Consider the following 17894-nt stretch of genomic DNA (forward strand, 5'->3'; position numbering starts at 1 on the left):
TGTTGTAGGTGCAGATCTTAAATACTATACGAGTAAGTAAATATATCATATTTTTTATAGTTCTATAATATATAACTCGGAGAATTACACAAGAAAACAAGAATTTACCAGTTGTGACTAAAGGATTTATATAATTATTATAAGAAATATTGACTTAAAAAACACACATAACACACAACTCCATCAGCATCTTCCAAGTTCCATAGCGGAGTCTTCATTACCAGGAGAAATTAACAGAAAATACATGAAAACGAACTTCTGCGTCAAAAAAAATTGGTATTGTTCTAAAGATAGGGACTAGGGACCATTTCTGTCAAAATATAATTTAAAATAAAAATATAGGTGTAAGAAGGAAAGAGAAATTCATGACTAAATTTTATGAAACATTTTATTAAATTACGGTATCTTGCGTTAATTAACCGATCGATTTTAGAACAAACATACTTTATATTGTATTTGTCGACATTACTAATCTGTGGGTATTGTTTTCACTTATCCCTAATGTCAAAATGACATCGGTTTTAGTGACATTGTGACACGTCAAATGAAAATACTTTGTTGTTTCTCTAGAAATGTTTCGCGGAATAATTAGTAGATAGGTAATTATCATGGCGTCCTCAAAAGATAAACAGCCGGAAGTATCACCAGCTACATCAACTGCCTCAATAAAATCTCATCTCATGGAACGATCCCCTTCCGTATCATCAAACAGAGAGGACAAATGGCCAGAACTATTGATATCTAAGCCTGAAAAATCATACTTTTATAGTACTAAGTGTAAGTAATGTCTCTTAAATAGCATTTTATTTAATAAAATTATACAGTTTTGTAAACAGCTTTGAATGTTTATCAATTTTAAATCGCATGCCCTGTTACTTTTGTTATTTTTCTACAGTTCTACTCATAAAACGTACCATAAACTGTATTTAGTAAATATAATACGTCTTGTAGTTCTTGAAACGAAATTGCTAGATATCATATACTACTATTATCAAGAAGAACAAATTGAAATAAATATGAAATTGATTTTATTTTCTTATTTAATAAAAAACAAAGACCCTATTATCTAGAAATGCTTCAACAGTATAATGTAATTAAATTGTAATGTCTCAATTTTAATGTAAAAATCATTCCCTCCAAGTGATGAAGCCCACAACTATATATAGCTAGGTTTACAAATAGATTTCCACTGCACCGCCTCAACTTTCCTCTTCAATTTTAAGCTATTGCTTAACAAAAAATATAACACATGAAAACATCAACTGGTAACTATGATTTCTAATTATGCTTCAATTAAAAGCTTGATAGACTTTTGCAATCTGCTTCTCTATCGACCATTAGCAGAAAAATGAAAATGAATAAAATTTCTGAAATCCATATATACCGCCATTCAGGAGATCAAATTATCAATTCACAACCATCATGCCAGAATGGCTTCTTTCTTTTAGAACTTTTCAATAAGAGCACCTGAATGATATATGTATGAACATATTTTTAAACTAAGTAAGTAACACCATACACTAAATACATTCCAGTGATATCATAGACTGTTTGATAAAAAACATTATTAACATCTCACCCTTTTTATCTTCATTTTAAATGTTTAATTATACTATTGACTTAGACAGAGACATTATGGCAAGAATATATTATAGTTATTTACCAAAAAATGCAACTTCTATAAATTTCTAAATATCAACAAAAATAAAAAGGATAAAAAATTATACAATATCTATTTTTGTTATTTTTTAATTACCTATATTAAATTTAAATCGTTTAAAAAACATTTTTATCAAAGAATTGAATTGAATTCTTGATATAAGGCGTTTCAAGCGTGCCAGTTGAGCACAATTCATTTCGCCAATGTCACATTGTATGGAAAACACACGAAGGAAATTGACCGGTAATAAAAAAGATAAATATACACAATTATAGAATACATGTAAAGAAAAGAGATCCAGTGTAAGTACAGCCTTCACCTAAAACAAACAAAAAATTTACAATATATACACAACGCATTAGGTTAGTAATAAATAATATTTTACATGGGTGTTAATTTAAAGTTTTATTTTGTTAAGTTTAATATATTTACATAAAAATTTACATAAAGGACTAAACACAAACATTAACAATATCAAAGAATTAAAAAACCAATAATAAATATTGTAAACAACAAATGAAACTTGTTAACTAACTAAAACATACCTCCATCTATGGTTTATTTTCGGAACTGTTAAGTATTTGTAATATATATGAAAAAGATATGTATGCCTACATATACAACATATTTTAAAGAAAGTAAGTTCCATATTCTAAATGAGATGGCAGCACTGAGCGGATGTATTGATTTTCTCCCCTACACTCATGCTTACTGAAAAATCAATACTTGTTCTAAAGCTGCTGGAAAAACCAATTGCGTGACATTGTCCTTCGAGTTGTTTCATTGGGATCAAAATAAGTAATATTTCGCTATAGCTGTGACTGCTCGTCTCACAAAGCAAGGAAGCACCCACTCAGGGAAATTGAAAAAGTTTTTCGGAACACAAATTAAAATGTCTCTAAACAAGTGATCAAAATTCACCTATCCGTGTTTGTTGTTTCGCTTCATAGTTATTTTGCTGCTTTATTATGCGTTCATTAACCGCACGTGGGGTAGAGCCCTTGCCTGAGCTAGGCCTAACGTCTGGAATACAAGGTGACGAAAACCCTGATGTGGATATGGCTGGCGCGCAGGACACCATTTATCTGTGCAATTTTCGCGTGTCAGTCGACGGAGAGTGGCTCTGCTTAAAGGAACTGCACGATATGGAAATGCAGGATTCGTATACTCGCCAATCTGATAACGGTGCTATAACGTCACCGGACGATCCTATGCACTCTTTAATGGGTAATGAATAGTATAACATAAAATTAATAATTTTTTCAACAATTTTTTTTATTTAAGTGTTGTTTTAACTATAGGTAATACAACTATTTTGTGTATATAACTCTGATAACTAGTTATTTCGGCGGCCTACATGTACATTTAAAAGAAATTATCTCTTATAGCTCGAGACCCAGTGGTCATAGAACGCAGCAATCTCGTGAACATCTCGAAATTGATCGTGAAAGAGTTGATTGAGCAATCTCTTCGTTATGGCCGGATGCTCGACAGCGACCATTTGCCGTTGCATCATTTCTTCATTGTTCTGGAGCATGTTATGCGTCATGGACTTAAACCTAAAAAGGTACACTTAAAAGACTGTATTTACGACAATGGATGTAATACTTAACACTTACCTACATTGTAGACTATTTTGTTATTTTCAATTTTTTTGTATTACATTACTGAAATATGGTTTATTTTAATAATAATAATATTTTATAGGGTTTACTCGGCCCTAAAAAGGAGTTGTGGGATATTCTACAAATGGTCGAAAAATATTCACCTGAAGCAGCTGATATCACTGCAAGTATCAGAGACTTGCCGACAGTCAAGTAAGTTTTTTTTTAATATTAAATTCCAAGTTTAGGATAAGAAAAAATAGTCTGTAAAGATTTTTTAAAAGCCAACGAGGATCGCACAAGCACGCAAACTATGACATAATCGAAAACAGTCGTATATTACTGAAATTTTAAAAGTTCAGAGATTTATAAGTTATATTTATGACACCTATATTTATATAATATTGTTACTGTATCCCAAACGTAGCAGGGTAGGCAGAGGGAACCTGGAAACCTAGTGTAAGGATACTCCGTTCCTATTTAGATACTTTCGTTCCCAACTTTCCGCCGAATCCTGGAGGCATTTCGTGTCGAGTGGCGGAAACGCTGCGCTTTGCAGCTTTGCTTTCGATACCAGAGCGAGGAAATCACAATATTGAATATGTGATTAAAAAAATCTTCATATTAAAAATGTAAAATAAAAGTGATATAATACATTCTTTTTTAAAAAAAGACAAGGTTTGTCGTGGCACAGAGGCACAAGTGACTTCAAACGCGACTGGTTGTGGGTTCGCTCCCCACTCGAGGAAGTGAAATATTTATTTAAATATATGTTTTTATTTCTTTGCTTAAGGTGTGGAGGCGGAACGTCTTAACACTAGTTTCCCTCTGCGTACCCCGCTGTGTGCGGGATATAACGTGAAGCTGATAAATAAAAAACTTCTTTATACAGCGTGCATTATAAAATGCGAAGCTGATATCTTCATCGCAAAACTAAATTCGAGTCAGCTGTTTTCGAATGACCCACATTCTCGAAAACTATTTTTCCAGTGTTTTATGGCGTCATTTTATTTTAGGACCGCCATGGGACGTGCTCGGGCCTGGCTAAGATTAGCTCTCATGCAAAAGAGACTCGCAGATTACCTCAGAATTTTATTGGAACATCGTGAAGAAACTTTAGAGGAGTATTTTGAACCGCACGCTTTGATGTTGAATGAGGAAGCCGTGATTATTACCGGCTTGCTCGTTGGCCTTAATGTCGTTGACTGCAATTTGTGTGTTAAGGTAATCTTGGTATAACTTCTGTATACCTTATCAAAACGTGAAATCTTTATAATTATCAAAAATTTATAGTCTGACTGTAATCTCAACGATTGTAGGTTCAGTTCTCACTCCCGCGAAACATGAAATTATTTTAAAACGTTAAATTTGTAATCGAATCACATATAGGTAAGGAAAAATCATATGCACTTTCTATTGCTTCCTTTTCCTTCTTTATCTAATATTTTCTATAGCGAAGTTTATATTACGTAAAGAATTTTCTAAGACTAATACATTAATTTAATTAAAAAATATTATCTTTTATAGGTTGCAGTGTATAACAGCATAGCACGTTTCAATTAAGAACACATGCGTCTTTAGATCCGTATAATAATACAAATTTACGCATACATATGTAAAAAAAATAATAAATATGCCGTGATATTTAATAACCAAGTACCTATTTTTAATATATTACCTACTATTAAGTTCTTGATTACACATTTTTCTATATCGAATATTTTAGTTTGAGTTATTGAAATAATTCACAATAATCATAATAATTTTGAACAAAACAATTAAATTACTTTTATACTAGTGATGTCATGATGTACGTCTGTTATTTTAATTAAAAACTCCTATAAATATTCAAGGACACTGTGACAATAACTAATATAGAATAGGGATGAGTTCGATATATCAAAACGTAACTTAAAACCGATATATTAAGGAAAACATATCGTATCGTTATATGTTTTTAGAAAACCGTTTTTACAGAAACTTAAAACTCAACATAGCTGTGATCTAAACAAAAACGTAATAACGCAAAACTTCTGAAACGTCAAACGATCGACGTTTTATATCGAAACTAACTTCCTCTCTTTCTAAGTAATGTATTCCGAGCGGGCGTAAATGAGATAAGGCGAATATCTAATAAACTGATATTCGTTACCTCTCTTTCTATCGGTATATTCTTCACGAGTGTAAAAGAAATGAAGCGAATATCCGATAGCTAACTAACTAGCAGATTCATGTTTTGGCGGTTTTCTTAGTTAGTTACTATTTCTTCGTTATGAAATCAAACTTCTAAATAAATGAATAAGGTAGAAATTTGGATTTAAAATATGATTTTGTATTTAAACATTATTTCAATTAAATTACTAAATATTGTTTTTTTAACTTATGTTTATAGTTTATAAAGCATTTTTATGTAATACTAATTAAATACATTTATTATTATATTATAATTTTATACTTATGATTGCGCTTATTGACAAGTCGAAAAAAAAACAATATCTGAAAACCGTTTTTGATATCGATACGAAAACCATATATCGGTATCATAACCGTTAGCGGAAAAAAACGATAACGCCCATCTCTAATATAGAAACATTTATATTTCACTGGTCAAAAATAAAATAATCTTAAAATTGACAAAAAAAAATTAATGAGGCCAACGCGGCACAATAAATCAGCGTCTGACTTTAAACGTAATAGTTACGGATTTTATACCTAGGGAGGAGGAAAGATTAATTTTTATTACCCCCCTCTGGCAAAGCAAGACTCATGAATTCAGATTGTGAATAGAGGACGGAAAATCTTGACATTAGGAGAATCTAAGGATTGGTAGAGAAAACTCTACCTACCCGACATTCAAGCATAAGTGTGAACCAAAGAAAATTTAAAAGCATAAATAATAATTTTGAATTGAGGCAGTCGTGGTGCAGCATGCGACGTTTCAATTCCCACTCGGAGGAATGAAATATTTAATGTTTTTATTTCCTCTGGTAACAAGGCAAAGCGGGGCGTTGAGTTCTATCACTCAACACACAATGCCTCCAGATTTCTGCAAATGGGAATCGGAAATGTCTTAATCGGAAATGTCTTAAAATTTTAATTTTTATCGTAGGAAGAAGACTTGGACAGTCAGCAGGGTGTGATAGATTTTTCGCTATATCTCCGCGGAAGCAACTCGTCCAATGACTTGGCCGGAAACGGCAACGGAAACAACGAACCAAAACAACGACACATCAACACTATGTTGGATCAAAAGAACTACATTGAAGAACTAAATAGACACCTCAAGTAAGTTAAATAAAATAAGGTATTATTTAAATTTTAGTTTCAAATAACAAGTTATTACATTTGTAGAGCTATTTTTGAATTCATATAATTCAATTGTTGATACTTTTCTTATTTAACTAACTTATTTTGCGCTGTAAAATGTTAAATTATTAGTTAGCATAGATATACACTGTCTACTGTCCTACATAAAATAAAATAATTAAAAAAAAACAATGCAATATAAACCGTAGAGCTACGGTTAATTTATTTTTCATGAACTCTTGAGAAATACTTGAGCTTGAATCATTCCCAGCATTAGTTGTTCCATGTTAACGGCACTTCTACATTAGCGACTGCAATCACGAAAACAACTTCCGCCAACATTCCCATATATGTATAAAGTTAGGTTAAAAAGACATTATAATGCCGACAAAATATAATAGATAATAGAATTTTGATAACACATTATTTACATTTTGTCGTGGCTATTGCACTGTTAACTTTTTATTTATATTTTAATTAATAATTTAATATGTAGGTTTTTTATCAGCTTCACGCTGTATCCCGCACACAGCAGGGTAGATAGGGTACATAGTGTTAAGACACTCCGTTCCCCCCACATTCCTCCGTATTTTTCTAGGCATTGCGTGGTGATGACGGCGGAAATGACTGGGCCTTGCCTTGGTGTCAGAGCGAAGAAATAAACATGTTAATAAATAGTAATTCAGGAATTTTATAATAATAATAATTATATATCGCGGTACATACATTTTATATCCATAAAAGATATTAAAAGATCCTCCTAAATTCCCTTGCCTGTACTTATTATTCAGCTTCGTCTTTTTTCACATATAGCGTGATAGTTTAAAAGAACTTAGTTTCAAGACTTTTTATTCTCCACTTGCGCTACAATAACGCCAATATTAATTTTAGGATACCCATATAATTTTTTTAGTAACATTTTTTATTAATATAATTTTTATATAGTAGATATTTAGTTACGAGCTTTTTAAACGCCTACATATCATTTACGATCTAATGTTAATGTACTAGATGATAATGTTATTCTAAATAAATTGCAACAGTAGGTATGTACTATTTATAAATTCACATTTCGGGCGGAAGTTTAATGACTATTTCATTGTGTTCAGGCTTCCAGTACTAATCATCATTAAGATAATCTACATTTTAGAGGAATAGATTTTTGTAATATATTTAAGACAACAACTAAAGGTTCAAATATACATATCCACATTTAAAATTGAAAATTAAACTATAAGTACTAACGATACTAATATTACAAAGCTGAAGAGTCTGTTGAATGCGCTAATCTCAGGAACTACTGGTTCGTATTTAAAAAATCTTTTAGAGTTGCATAGTTTATTTATAGACGAAGGAGTCAGTGTAACCCACTGACACTACTTTTTTCAATGTAACCCGCTGTGCCTGAGATCAGAGTTACCTCCCGCATTTTGAAGGTGTGATATGATGTGTGACAGCAGGTAGTCCACATGACCATGAGCGCAAGTAAAGCTGGTAGTTATTATATTTCGGCAACTACAGAATGTTAAATTTAAAAATAATAATTAAAATGTTACATGATAATATATAAATTATTCAATTTGTTTATAAACGTACGAACTGTGAACTGGGCCTCAATATAGACATACATACTATTGTTCCAGTGCTACGGTGGCTAATTTGCAGTCTAAAGTGGAAAGTTTGACCACAACAAATGCTTTAATGAAGGAGGACTTGGCGATCGCCAAAAACACCATGATTCAACTCGTCGAGGAGAATAATCAGTTGAAACATGCTTTGGGTAATGTATTTAAATTTACATTACAAGTTTTTTACAATAACACTTATTTTTTTATTTTTTTAAATTAAGAGCATCTCCTGTGTTGTTGGCAAATAAAGTGTTAAGACACTCTATTTCACTGTTTGGTGGCGAATTCTAATACCGCGCTAAAACGGGAAAACGCAAAAATTTAAAAAAAATCTTGGGATAAGAACCCGCAACATGTTATGCTCTAATAGTGCAATACTTTGACACAATCGTGTATTTTTTCAATATTTTTTCAGCTTTTTTTGAATATTTCAATTAATTACTTAACAAAATATAAACAAACATGAAATGCTCATTTTATTTTATTTACAAGACAGTCGTATACAAAGTAGCACTTACTTTAATTTAATATATCTACCGCAGATTTAAAAGATAAGCCGTAACACTTAACTGTGAAACAGTGTGAAAATCGAGATAATAGAAACATTAGATAATACATAAAGACACCTTGCAAAATGACTCACGTTACTTAGTTTAGTTAGTAGGCAGCAGTATGCCGATGTCGGCGGACGTTAACCAAAATATATAACAACTTAACTAATATAAAAAAATAACAGTTATTTAAAATAACAGTGTGAAATCTAAATAATAGTGACGATAAATAAGTTATAACGACATCTTACAAAAAGAATCACTGTACTTAGTTTTTGTAGTATTCAAAAACATTCCGGTGTCAGCGAATGTTTAATATATATACCCGTAATTAATTTAATAATTATTATTTAAAATAACCGTTATGATACAAGATGGGCAATACAACATCGCAAAGAAAACGATATATAAAAAACTGTGAGTTAGTCCCGTGTGGGTGTTTTGATATTTTTGATGTGTATTTATATCACTGAATGCGTCTTTTTTTCATCAGGTCAAGACATAACTAAAGATAGGATGAAAGTTGTGGAGTTGCAGTCTGAAGAAGAGGTAAGTCTGTTCTAGTATGACTATTTGTATATTTATTTGTACATTTCTATTTGTATGTTTATCGTTTAGCTCACGCTAAAGATAATCGTGTTTATTGGTAATAATTTCGTACTGTATATATAAATGTCCTTATCTTATCTAGTAAATATAAATAATAGATAAATATGTATGCACACTTCATCGCACTTATCATGGCATGCAAAGAAAACCTAATGTTAAGACACTTCTTTCTCATCAGTCCGTCGGAATTCGATACATTACATGTTAATTGGAAGAAGTTTTTAGAGCGGAAAAATAAAAATGAATTAAATATAACCATTCCTCTCATTGGGAATCGAACCTGTAACCATATGGTTTTATAGAGTATAGTTTGACACGTTACACAAATAATTAAGTAATAAATTTTAATTATCACATGTAAAACTAAATGTAGGCACTATAAACTGTACTTTGCAGTTTGCTTAAGTATATGACGTCGCATATTAATATTATTGTTTACGATATTTTATTTGCATTAGGTTTTTCTGAACATTAACTAATGCAAATAGTAATATTATAATGTGATGACCTCATCACATCACTAGACTAGGTCTGTTTACATTGAGTAAGCATTAAAATGAATCAACTAATCATTTGTATTCATAAATATTTTCATTAATTTGTATTTTGTAACTTAATAAGGAAAATTTAATGAAAAAACTAATTTAGTCTTCTTTCCTTCGCGATATTTGAATTTCTTCATAATTGTTGATGATTTCCAAGAATGATATGTTTTTTTAACTTTATTATCTTTGAGTCACTTTTATCAGTAAGAGATCACATACACTTGTATACTTATCTATAATATGGATGAATAAATTTTGATAATATATAAATTAGAGGCCGTGGCGCAGAGGCACGAGCGTTTGGCTTTAAAAGTCACGCTTGTGGGGTCAATTGCCAATCCCCAAATTGTTGAATATTTTAATTTCCTTACTGTAGTAACAAGACTAAGCGCCGCGTTAAGTTCCGCCACTGTACATGCAATGTCTCGAACATTCGGCAGAAAGTGGGGATCGGTGTTTCCTTACACTAAGTTCCCCTTGCTTATCCCGCTATATTCGGAAATAGAAGATAATTTAGATTCTGTTAAAAATATATATGTCGCAACACTTCCAGGAGAAAAGAAGCGTCAAAAGTAATACATCTGACAAACATAAAAATGAAAAGGACAGCGAACTCACTAAGATATTGGAAGAAGAGAGGAAGAAAAATATGGAGTTGCAAAAAGAAATTGATTTGCAGGTAAATATTCTTAATCTAAAAATATGTGTTAAATTAGCAAGTTAATAAAAAATAAAATGAATATTTATTGGCTTAAGGTCAAAATAGTCGTCGTTTACGTTAGCATAATCAAAATCAAAATATATTTTATTCAATACAACGAATTTTGAATCGTCTATAGAAAAAAATTCGTTAACTCAAGTCAGTTCTGAAAGGGTTTAATTTATTTATCACGTTTTAGACCTCATCGTGGCGAAGAAGCACAAGTGTGCAACTGTAAATGTATATACGATTTTAACTCGGGAGAATTAAAATATCAAATATTTCATTCCCCCGAGGTGGAAAATGGGGCTTCATTCCCCACTTAACACTATATTTCCTTTGCCTATCCTGCTTTGTGCAGAATACAGCATGAAGCTAAAAGTATAAAAATAATTTCAGATATCTTTGAAAGCTGAAATGGAGGTTGCTATGAAATTGTTGGAAAAAGATATTCACGACAAGCAAGATACTATTATATCGCTAAGACGACAGCTTGATGATATAAAACTTATCAATTTGGAAATGTACAAAAAGTTACAGGTAAGCCCTGTTTGCAGTGCATTAGCTTGTGATTTTTCCATATAGGTGCCAGATGTAAAATATTTCTTTAGATATTCTAACAGAAACCTCTACTTTCCAATTTTTTTTCCGATCTGATCTGATCATAGAAGTTTACGTAAAGTATCGTGTTTTTAAATCATCAATCAATTTTGTAAATTTCAGTTGAACAGTTGATTAAGATGTTTTTTTTATTTAAAATTTATTACGTTATGGAAACAAAGTTACAACATAGATAATTACGTATTTGACCTTCTACATTATTGTTATAATATACCTAGTAGCTATTATTCGTGTTAATTTTCTATAGTACAGCACAACACGTACATTTCGTAAGTAACGAACGTAATTTAGAAAAAAAACTACATATCTTCTTTTTACAAGAAAAACACTACTTTTTACTAAAAAATAGATTTACAAGTATTTTAAAATTATAAATTTTCATCTGGCAACCTATTTTATAATCTTCACTACTTACTTACCTTAATGCTAATTTCGATTTTCTATCCAATCTTTTTCACCGTACAAAATCACTAAAGACTCTATTGAGAATGAAACCATAAATATATAAAAATTGTACCCAATTGAAGGTCAATGGTCTATGTTTTGGCAATGTCAATGGCTACTATAGTTGCAATACCCAAACAGTGACTTGTGACCTTCACGGTATTCAATATTTCTATTCTTCGTTGACCTGATTTTTTATGCAGAAACACAGGTTGACACTGTAAAAAAATTTTTTTCTTTTTACGCATACCTTAAGGGATAAGGAAATTAGTATAAAAGTTCAATTTACCTTAATAAAATACATAAATAAATCTCTTTATATAAAGTTTAAATCAAATGTATAGTACCTATATTTGATTGTATAAGAAGACATTGAACTCCAAAATGGGTGTGGGTGTCAAATTAATTGTTTCCCCCGCCCACATTTTGTTTACTTCACCGAGTTATTAATTTACGTTTCCTTTTGTACGTAAATGTTATTGTTCTATCTTCGCTTTTTGTTTATTTTTTGTTGCGGTACACACGGATCTATTCCAAAGCTTATTATTCCTTTCGCATTTAGTTTGTAGATCTTGCTATATATTTTGGAAAAGTTAATAAAAATATTCCAAATATTAGGTCCCAATATATTAATAATTAATTCGGCTCATAAGACGATTAACTTAAATATAATTTATTTTTGTAAAATTCACCTTAAATTCAATTCTTGGTGTCTAAAATTAAATTATCTTTGTTATTTTTTGACACTTATAATAAAATAAAAAATTAAGTAAAATTTATACAATTGATGCTCGCCTTGTATCTAAAGAATTATTAGTAATTCACTTTCAATATTGGCTGTTTTACTTAGGAGGGACTTCGTATTTGGATAACTAAATATTGTCAATAATTAAACATTATCTATTACTAACATAACAATGTATGTCAATGCCGCATTTATAAATGGAAGGAATGCGAAATGGAACTGACGCAGAAAGGTGAAATGGTATCCAGGCTTCAAGGAAAAGCTGAACAAATTGGCAAAATACTACACAACCTCGAAAAATATAACCACTTCTTAGGACCGGACCATGATTTAGTCAAAGCTCTTAAATCACCCACTAACGATAATCTAGGAGATAAATTAGAAATGCTTAAAGCACAAAGTAGTCACTTGAAGGGCACCAAATCAAAAGATGAGGGCCCTCCGAACAAAAAACTTAATTTACAGGAAATACCACCTTTCCGGAGAACTAATGGTACAGAGAAATCTGTAACAAATGTTGACAAGTGAAGGAATTTTAAAATAATAAGCTTCTTTGTAATAAAGCTTCATAAAAAAGTCCACAGGGTGGTGTTTCCTCCTAGAAAGTTAGTTCCACACAATAACAAATAACATTTATTCTGATACTTCGTAACTGTTACATATATTAGTGTAGACAAAATGTGATGGCGACGTTGAATTGATATTACAATAATTTAGCTCTTAACTATTTTAAAAGCCTCAATTAGTGAAATGCGTAGTTATGCTAACTGTCTAATCCAATAAGAAGGTCGAAATTTAGGATTTTCTTAATTCGAAATAGCATATTAAATCATTCCACTCATAACAATTATATAGTAAATATAATTTAAATGATTAAAGCTCAACAATGGCTTTGTTTTAGGAATGTGAAAGTTCCTTGAAACATAAAACAGAGTTAATAGCAAAATTGGAAGCAAAGACTGAGTCAATGGGCAGCACGATACATCAACTCGATGAAAAGTAGGTTACATGTTTTTCTTAACGCCTCTTATCGCTCGACGATCAGTGCCTACACGTATATTATGTTTAATAGGGTAATTGACTTTTGAATTTACATTTTGTATCGTTATGAAAACACCTGTTAAATTTGTAGTTCAAGATCAAATTGTTAAAAAATGTTGACATTGCGATTAAGAAAAATACCTTAGAAAACGTACAAATAATGAAATTATTCTATCTTATCTTGTACTAACGTCTTCTTCTACCTTTATAAGCAGTCAAATACCCTATTTTAATGAATATATAATATATTGCTTGACATATCAATATATCGGAGTCGCACATAGGTGTGAGCGATGCACTGCTTGCTGAGAGAAGAAAATATAGTTGCGAAAACTAACGAAAGCTTGATACTTTCGATATTGGCAAACCACCACAATGAATTTAATATTTTGATATTATACATATTATATTTTATTATAAAAGGCAACTTGAAGGCGAGCCGCTACTGCTTCAGCTTGTTGCTGTGGTTCATTAAATAGTTATTATTTATTACTTTTTTAAACTTGGCTCGACACGCTTCCGCGTGTCTTGATAGTATATATTGGAACATGTTAAGTTTTTAGTTACTTATAAGGATTATTTCTACAAGACCAAATCAACCAAATGTTTTTTTTCGAAATCATAATTGATTTTATGTTTTAGCTTTAACTATGCTAGACTTTTTGAATGTTCTTTCGACTATTTCTAGCATTAGTAATATTGTATTGAGACAAATCCAACAGAGGATACCAAATTATCTTAGATAATTTATATATTTTTTCAGTGATATTCGAGTATTATAATAATGTGATACAATACATAAGATATCTCTTGTATTATTTAAAATATATGATCTCATTTTATGTATAATCCATATTTAAAATTATTATGATAGATTATTATGCGCAATACAATTATATCTGTAATAGCATTTAGAACCAACTGTATTTAAATCAATCAAGCCTTTGTCGGTTTTTTTATAGTTTTGTAATTATAAAGCTAGCTATGTAAAGCCTTCTTTGTAATAAATAATATTCAGTCGCATACCGTATTTTATTTATGAAACCACAGATTTGCTTATTTTTAATTTTGGTTTATTGTGCAGGTTTGCCATTATCTACTTTCGTTTGTTTGCATGATTTTGTCTAATATATAATTTTACATACCTATATACGACATATTTCAAAACAAATTACATTTTTTTACTATTATTTATAAAAATAATATTTTAATAAAATGATTTCTTGCATAAATCATTCTTGAAGTTGCTATTACTATTAAAAAAACAAATCATTTTTCTTTAATTTTTAAATACTCCATCAACACTTTTATATTATATTGATTTTTGAAACTGAAAAGTGCTTGTATAATTGGATAAAAAAATCTTTGGATGTTGGATTGGATTTGAAATTAACCTAAATAACTGAATAAAGGCAAAGTTGGTAGGCTACATATTTAGTCTATAATAGGAAGATAGATTACAGGAAGATAATGCAGCTAGGAAGAATTTAGAAGAAAGTTCTCGAACATTAGGACAAAAAGCCGCAGTGGCAGAAACCAGGGCCGTTGCAGCTGAAGGCGACCTCAGAATAGAAAGAGAGTGGAGGATATCTTTACAGGTATAGGTATAATTATTATAAATAACGATAAACGTTATCCCCATCGTTAGTTGTAGCCTAACATCCACATATGTGATTTTACATCCACAATAATATTTTAATATTCACGCTTATGAAAATTTAAAAAATACCACTGTTTTTGAAATTACTTGTAAAAAAAATCACTAGTTTTTTTTTTTTTGCTACAGACCCTCAATGTTAAAATGTAACTTTCTCAAAGTTTTTATTTTGTTTCGTTGTTTTTTCCGCGATTTACAGACTGATATTGCAGTCGTTACAAAAAAATTACTAGTGAAATATTTTCCTACTGTGATAGTTAATATTAACCACCAACCAAGTTCATTCCCTATTTACGGCCTGTGCTAGGATACCTTTACAATATCAAAGTATTTGCACTTTTACAAACATTATCCGAATAGATGAACGACGAGAAAGTCAAATGCTTATGCAAATACCCAAACTTCACGATGAATCCTGCACATAGTAGGGTAGAACCTAGTGTGAAAATACTCTGTTCGCCATTTTCCGCCTATTGTGGAAGCAGAACGTGTTGAGTGGCGTAACTCACCGCCGTGTTTGGTCTCGACACCACGGTCAAGAAATGAAAATATTTTATTTCCTCAAGCATATATTAATATAGACCAACTTGTAGCAAAACATAAAAATGTTTTTGATAATTATAATTACAGGAATCAATGATGCGAGACCGAGACAAAATATCAATACTTAATCAAGAAGTCGAATCTCTTAAATCTATAGGACAGGTAAACAATTTTTTACTTTTTTATCAGCCGGATTGCCACCGTTTTCAATTATCTAGGAATCGGCACATGACAAGTTTTAAGAAAGACGGTACAAAAACATACTAGTGAAATGTTTTTTTTTAACATTAATAAGAGAACTATTGTAAAAATTACAAGTTTAGTTTGTACTGTAGAAACCTCTCGATTTAGTAATTTATCCTATATAAGTATAAAGCATTCCTTAAAAAGATTATGGTAGAAAAATTTACGCCTGGTACGGAATTAATCTTGAAAATTAATTGCATAAATTATATATGTAACCAAAGTATAGAATATATATTCCTTTATATTTCAGAAATATATAACTCTACAAGAAGAACAACATCAACTAAAAATACAATATAGCGAGGCTCAGAAGACTTTGGAAGAAGTAGGAGCTACGTTAAGTGAAAATAAATTACAATTGGCAGAAATGTTGGAAAAAGAAGCCAGGACCTCCGAAGAAACGCCAAATTGGACAAGCGATAAGGATGCAGTTGTTTGTTCCGCTTGTGCTAAAGAATTTACCATTGCAAGACGAAAGGTGAGACAAATATTTTTATGTCTGTATGCCTTTCTTCTGCTATTTTTTTACATAATATTATAATTTATAAATAATATTAATTGAATATAAATGTACTATAAGAACAGTTCAAAATATTCATTAAATGGCTGTATAATATTTACAATCTTGAATCTTAATATTTTACTTGGCAAAAAAATAAACCATATAAGTATGTCCATACCTAATATGTCACAATTACTGAGGCCAGTCGAGCCGCAGAGGCCCATGCGTTCGACTAGAAACGGAACCGGCTGTGGGTTCGATTACTACTCGAGGACATGAAATATTTAACATTTTCTCGTTCTAGTAACATGGCTACGTTTGTAGCGTAGAGTTCCGCCACTCAACACGCGATGCCTCTAAAATTCAACTGCAAATGGGGAACGGAAGTTTCGTAACACTAGGTTCCCTACCTACCTACCCTTCTATATGCGGGATACAGCATGATGCTAAAATGAAAAAAAACAATTATATTTAAAATATTTATTACAGCATCACTGTCGAAGGTGTGGCCATATATTTTGTGGGGCGTGCAGTGAGAAAACAGTCGCGTTAGCTGGCAACACCAAACCCGTGCGAGTGTGCGACGGCTGCTTCAACGACGTCAGACTCACTTAGTACAAATACCGAAGACTGACATTGACTGTAAAATGTATTTTGTATCAGCCATTCAATGTTTTTTTTATTCGAATCGAACAAAATACGTAATATTTTCTCTTTATAACGATTTTATAATCAATTATAATAAAATTTGGAAATGATAAAGTAATTTATATTAATATTTTTCTTATTTTTTTTCGGTTAATCAATTTGTGACATTTGTAGTGTTGTAAAAATAAATTCTTTTACACAGCGAAAATATATATTTATTATGCATTTTAATTTTATTGATGTAGATGAGCATAGATAAATATTAGATAATTGAAAGTGGCTATGTATATTATAATAATATTTTAATTTCTTAGTCATTTACTTATTTTTTTTGTATAGTGCAGTATTATAAAATCAAGACCAATTTTATCCAAAACTATTGAATTGTAAATTTCACAATAAAGGTGGTTCAACAGTGCTTTAATATTTTTTTTATTAATTAATAAAAATGCATTGATGCTAACGGTGCTCCGAAAAGAAATGTTTTGTGATTGTTATTCAATTTTTATTGTAAATACCTAATTTTCATTTATATAGCAACTATTATTGAAATAAATATACTGATATAATAATGACTTATTTGTTTTGTTTTAGTTACATAAAACTTATAATATCTATAAATAATAGGTAGCAGTAGAGAAAGGTCGTTATTTTACAAATAGTAAATATATTTTTTTAATTAATTAAAAATACTTTTTATAGAAAAAGGCAATAATTAAAAATCGATTTTATTTTTAGTCTTTTTTTCAAATCAAATTTTAGCAGCCGTTTTACAGGTTTGCTTTTTCATACCAAAATAAAGATTTCAAAATCAAAATATTCTTTGTTCGAATAGGCCATTATA

General features: G+C 30.5%; 1 protein-coding gene across 3 annotated transcripts; it reads left to right on the forward strand.

Moving 5' to 3' along the window:
- The first annotated feature begins 515 nt into the window (after positions 1-515).
- Positions 516-17625, forward strand: LOC146539981 (RUN and FYVE domain-containing protein 2-like). 3 transcript variants are annotated; one of them, XM_085207902.1, is made up of 14 exons: positions 516-777; positions 3049-3227; positions 3368-3477; positions 4281-4488; positions 6374-6549; positions 8214-8350; positions 9243-9298; positions 10457-10582; positions 11003-11143; positions 13315-13412; positions 14911-15052; positions 15742-15816; positions 16151-16378; positions 16892-17625. In XM_085207902.1, the coding sequence occupies exons 1-14, from the start codon at positions 609-611 to the stop codon at positions 17015-17017; spliced, it is 1971 nt and encodes a 656-aa protein (XP_085064028.1). In that variant the 5' UTR covers positions 516-608; the 3' UTR covers positions 17018-17625. The 3 variants fall into 3 exon arrangements, with proteins under 3 accessions (XP_085064028.1, XP_085064029.1, XP_085064027.1); XM_085207901.1 differs by lacking the exon at positions 516-777 and adding an exon at positions 2388-2887; XM_085207903.1 differs by lacking the exons at positions 516-777; positions 14911-15052; positions 15742-15816; positions 16151-16378; positions 16892-17625 and adding an exon at positions 2385-2887 and having other exon boundaries at positions 12618-14477.
- The last annotated feature ends 269 nt before the right edge of the window (positions 17626-17894 follow it).

Source organism: Heliconius melpomene, chromosome 3 (genome assembly GCF_056956725.1).
Source record: "Heliconius melpomene rosina isolate 202511_hmr_F chromosome 3, ASM5695672v1, whole genome shotgun sequence".
Taxonomy (NCBI): Eukaryota; Metazoa; Arthropoda; class Insecta; order Lepidoptera; family Nymphalidae; genus Heliconius; species Heliconius melpomene.

What these genes read in the sequence shown, in the direction of transcription:
- LOC146539981 (XM_085207901.1), top strand. Translation starts at nt 2,629, where the DNA reads ATGCGTTCATTAACCGCACGTGGGGTAGAGCCCTTGCCTGAGCTAGGC. An exon ending in GAACTAAATAGACACCTCAA is followed by an intron (nt 6,550 to 8,213) that starts GTAAGTTAAATA and finishes CTATTGTTCCAG; the next exon opens with TGCTACGGTGGCTAATTTGC. An exon ending in AGTGGAGGATATCTTTACAG is followed by an intron (nt 15,053 to 15,741) that starts GTATAGGTATAA and finishes TTATAATTACAG; the next exon opens with GAATCAATGATGCGAGACCG.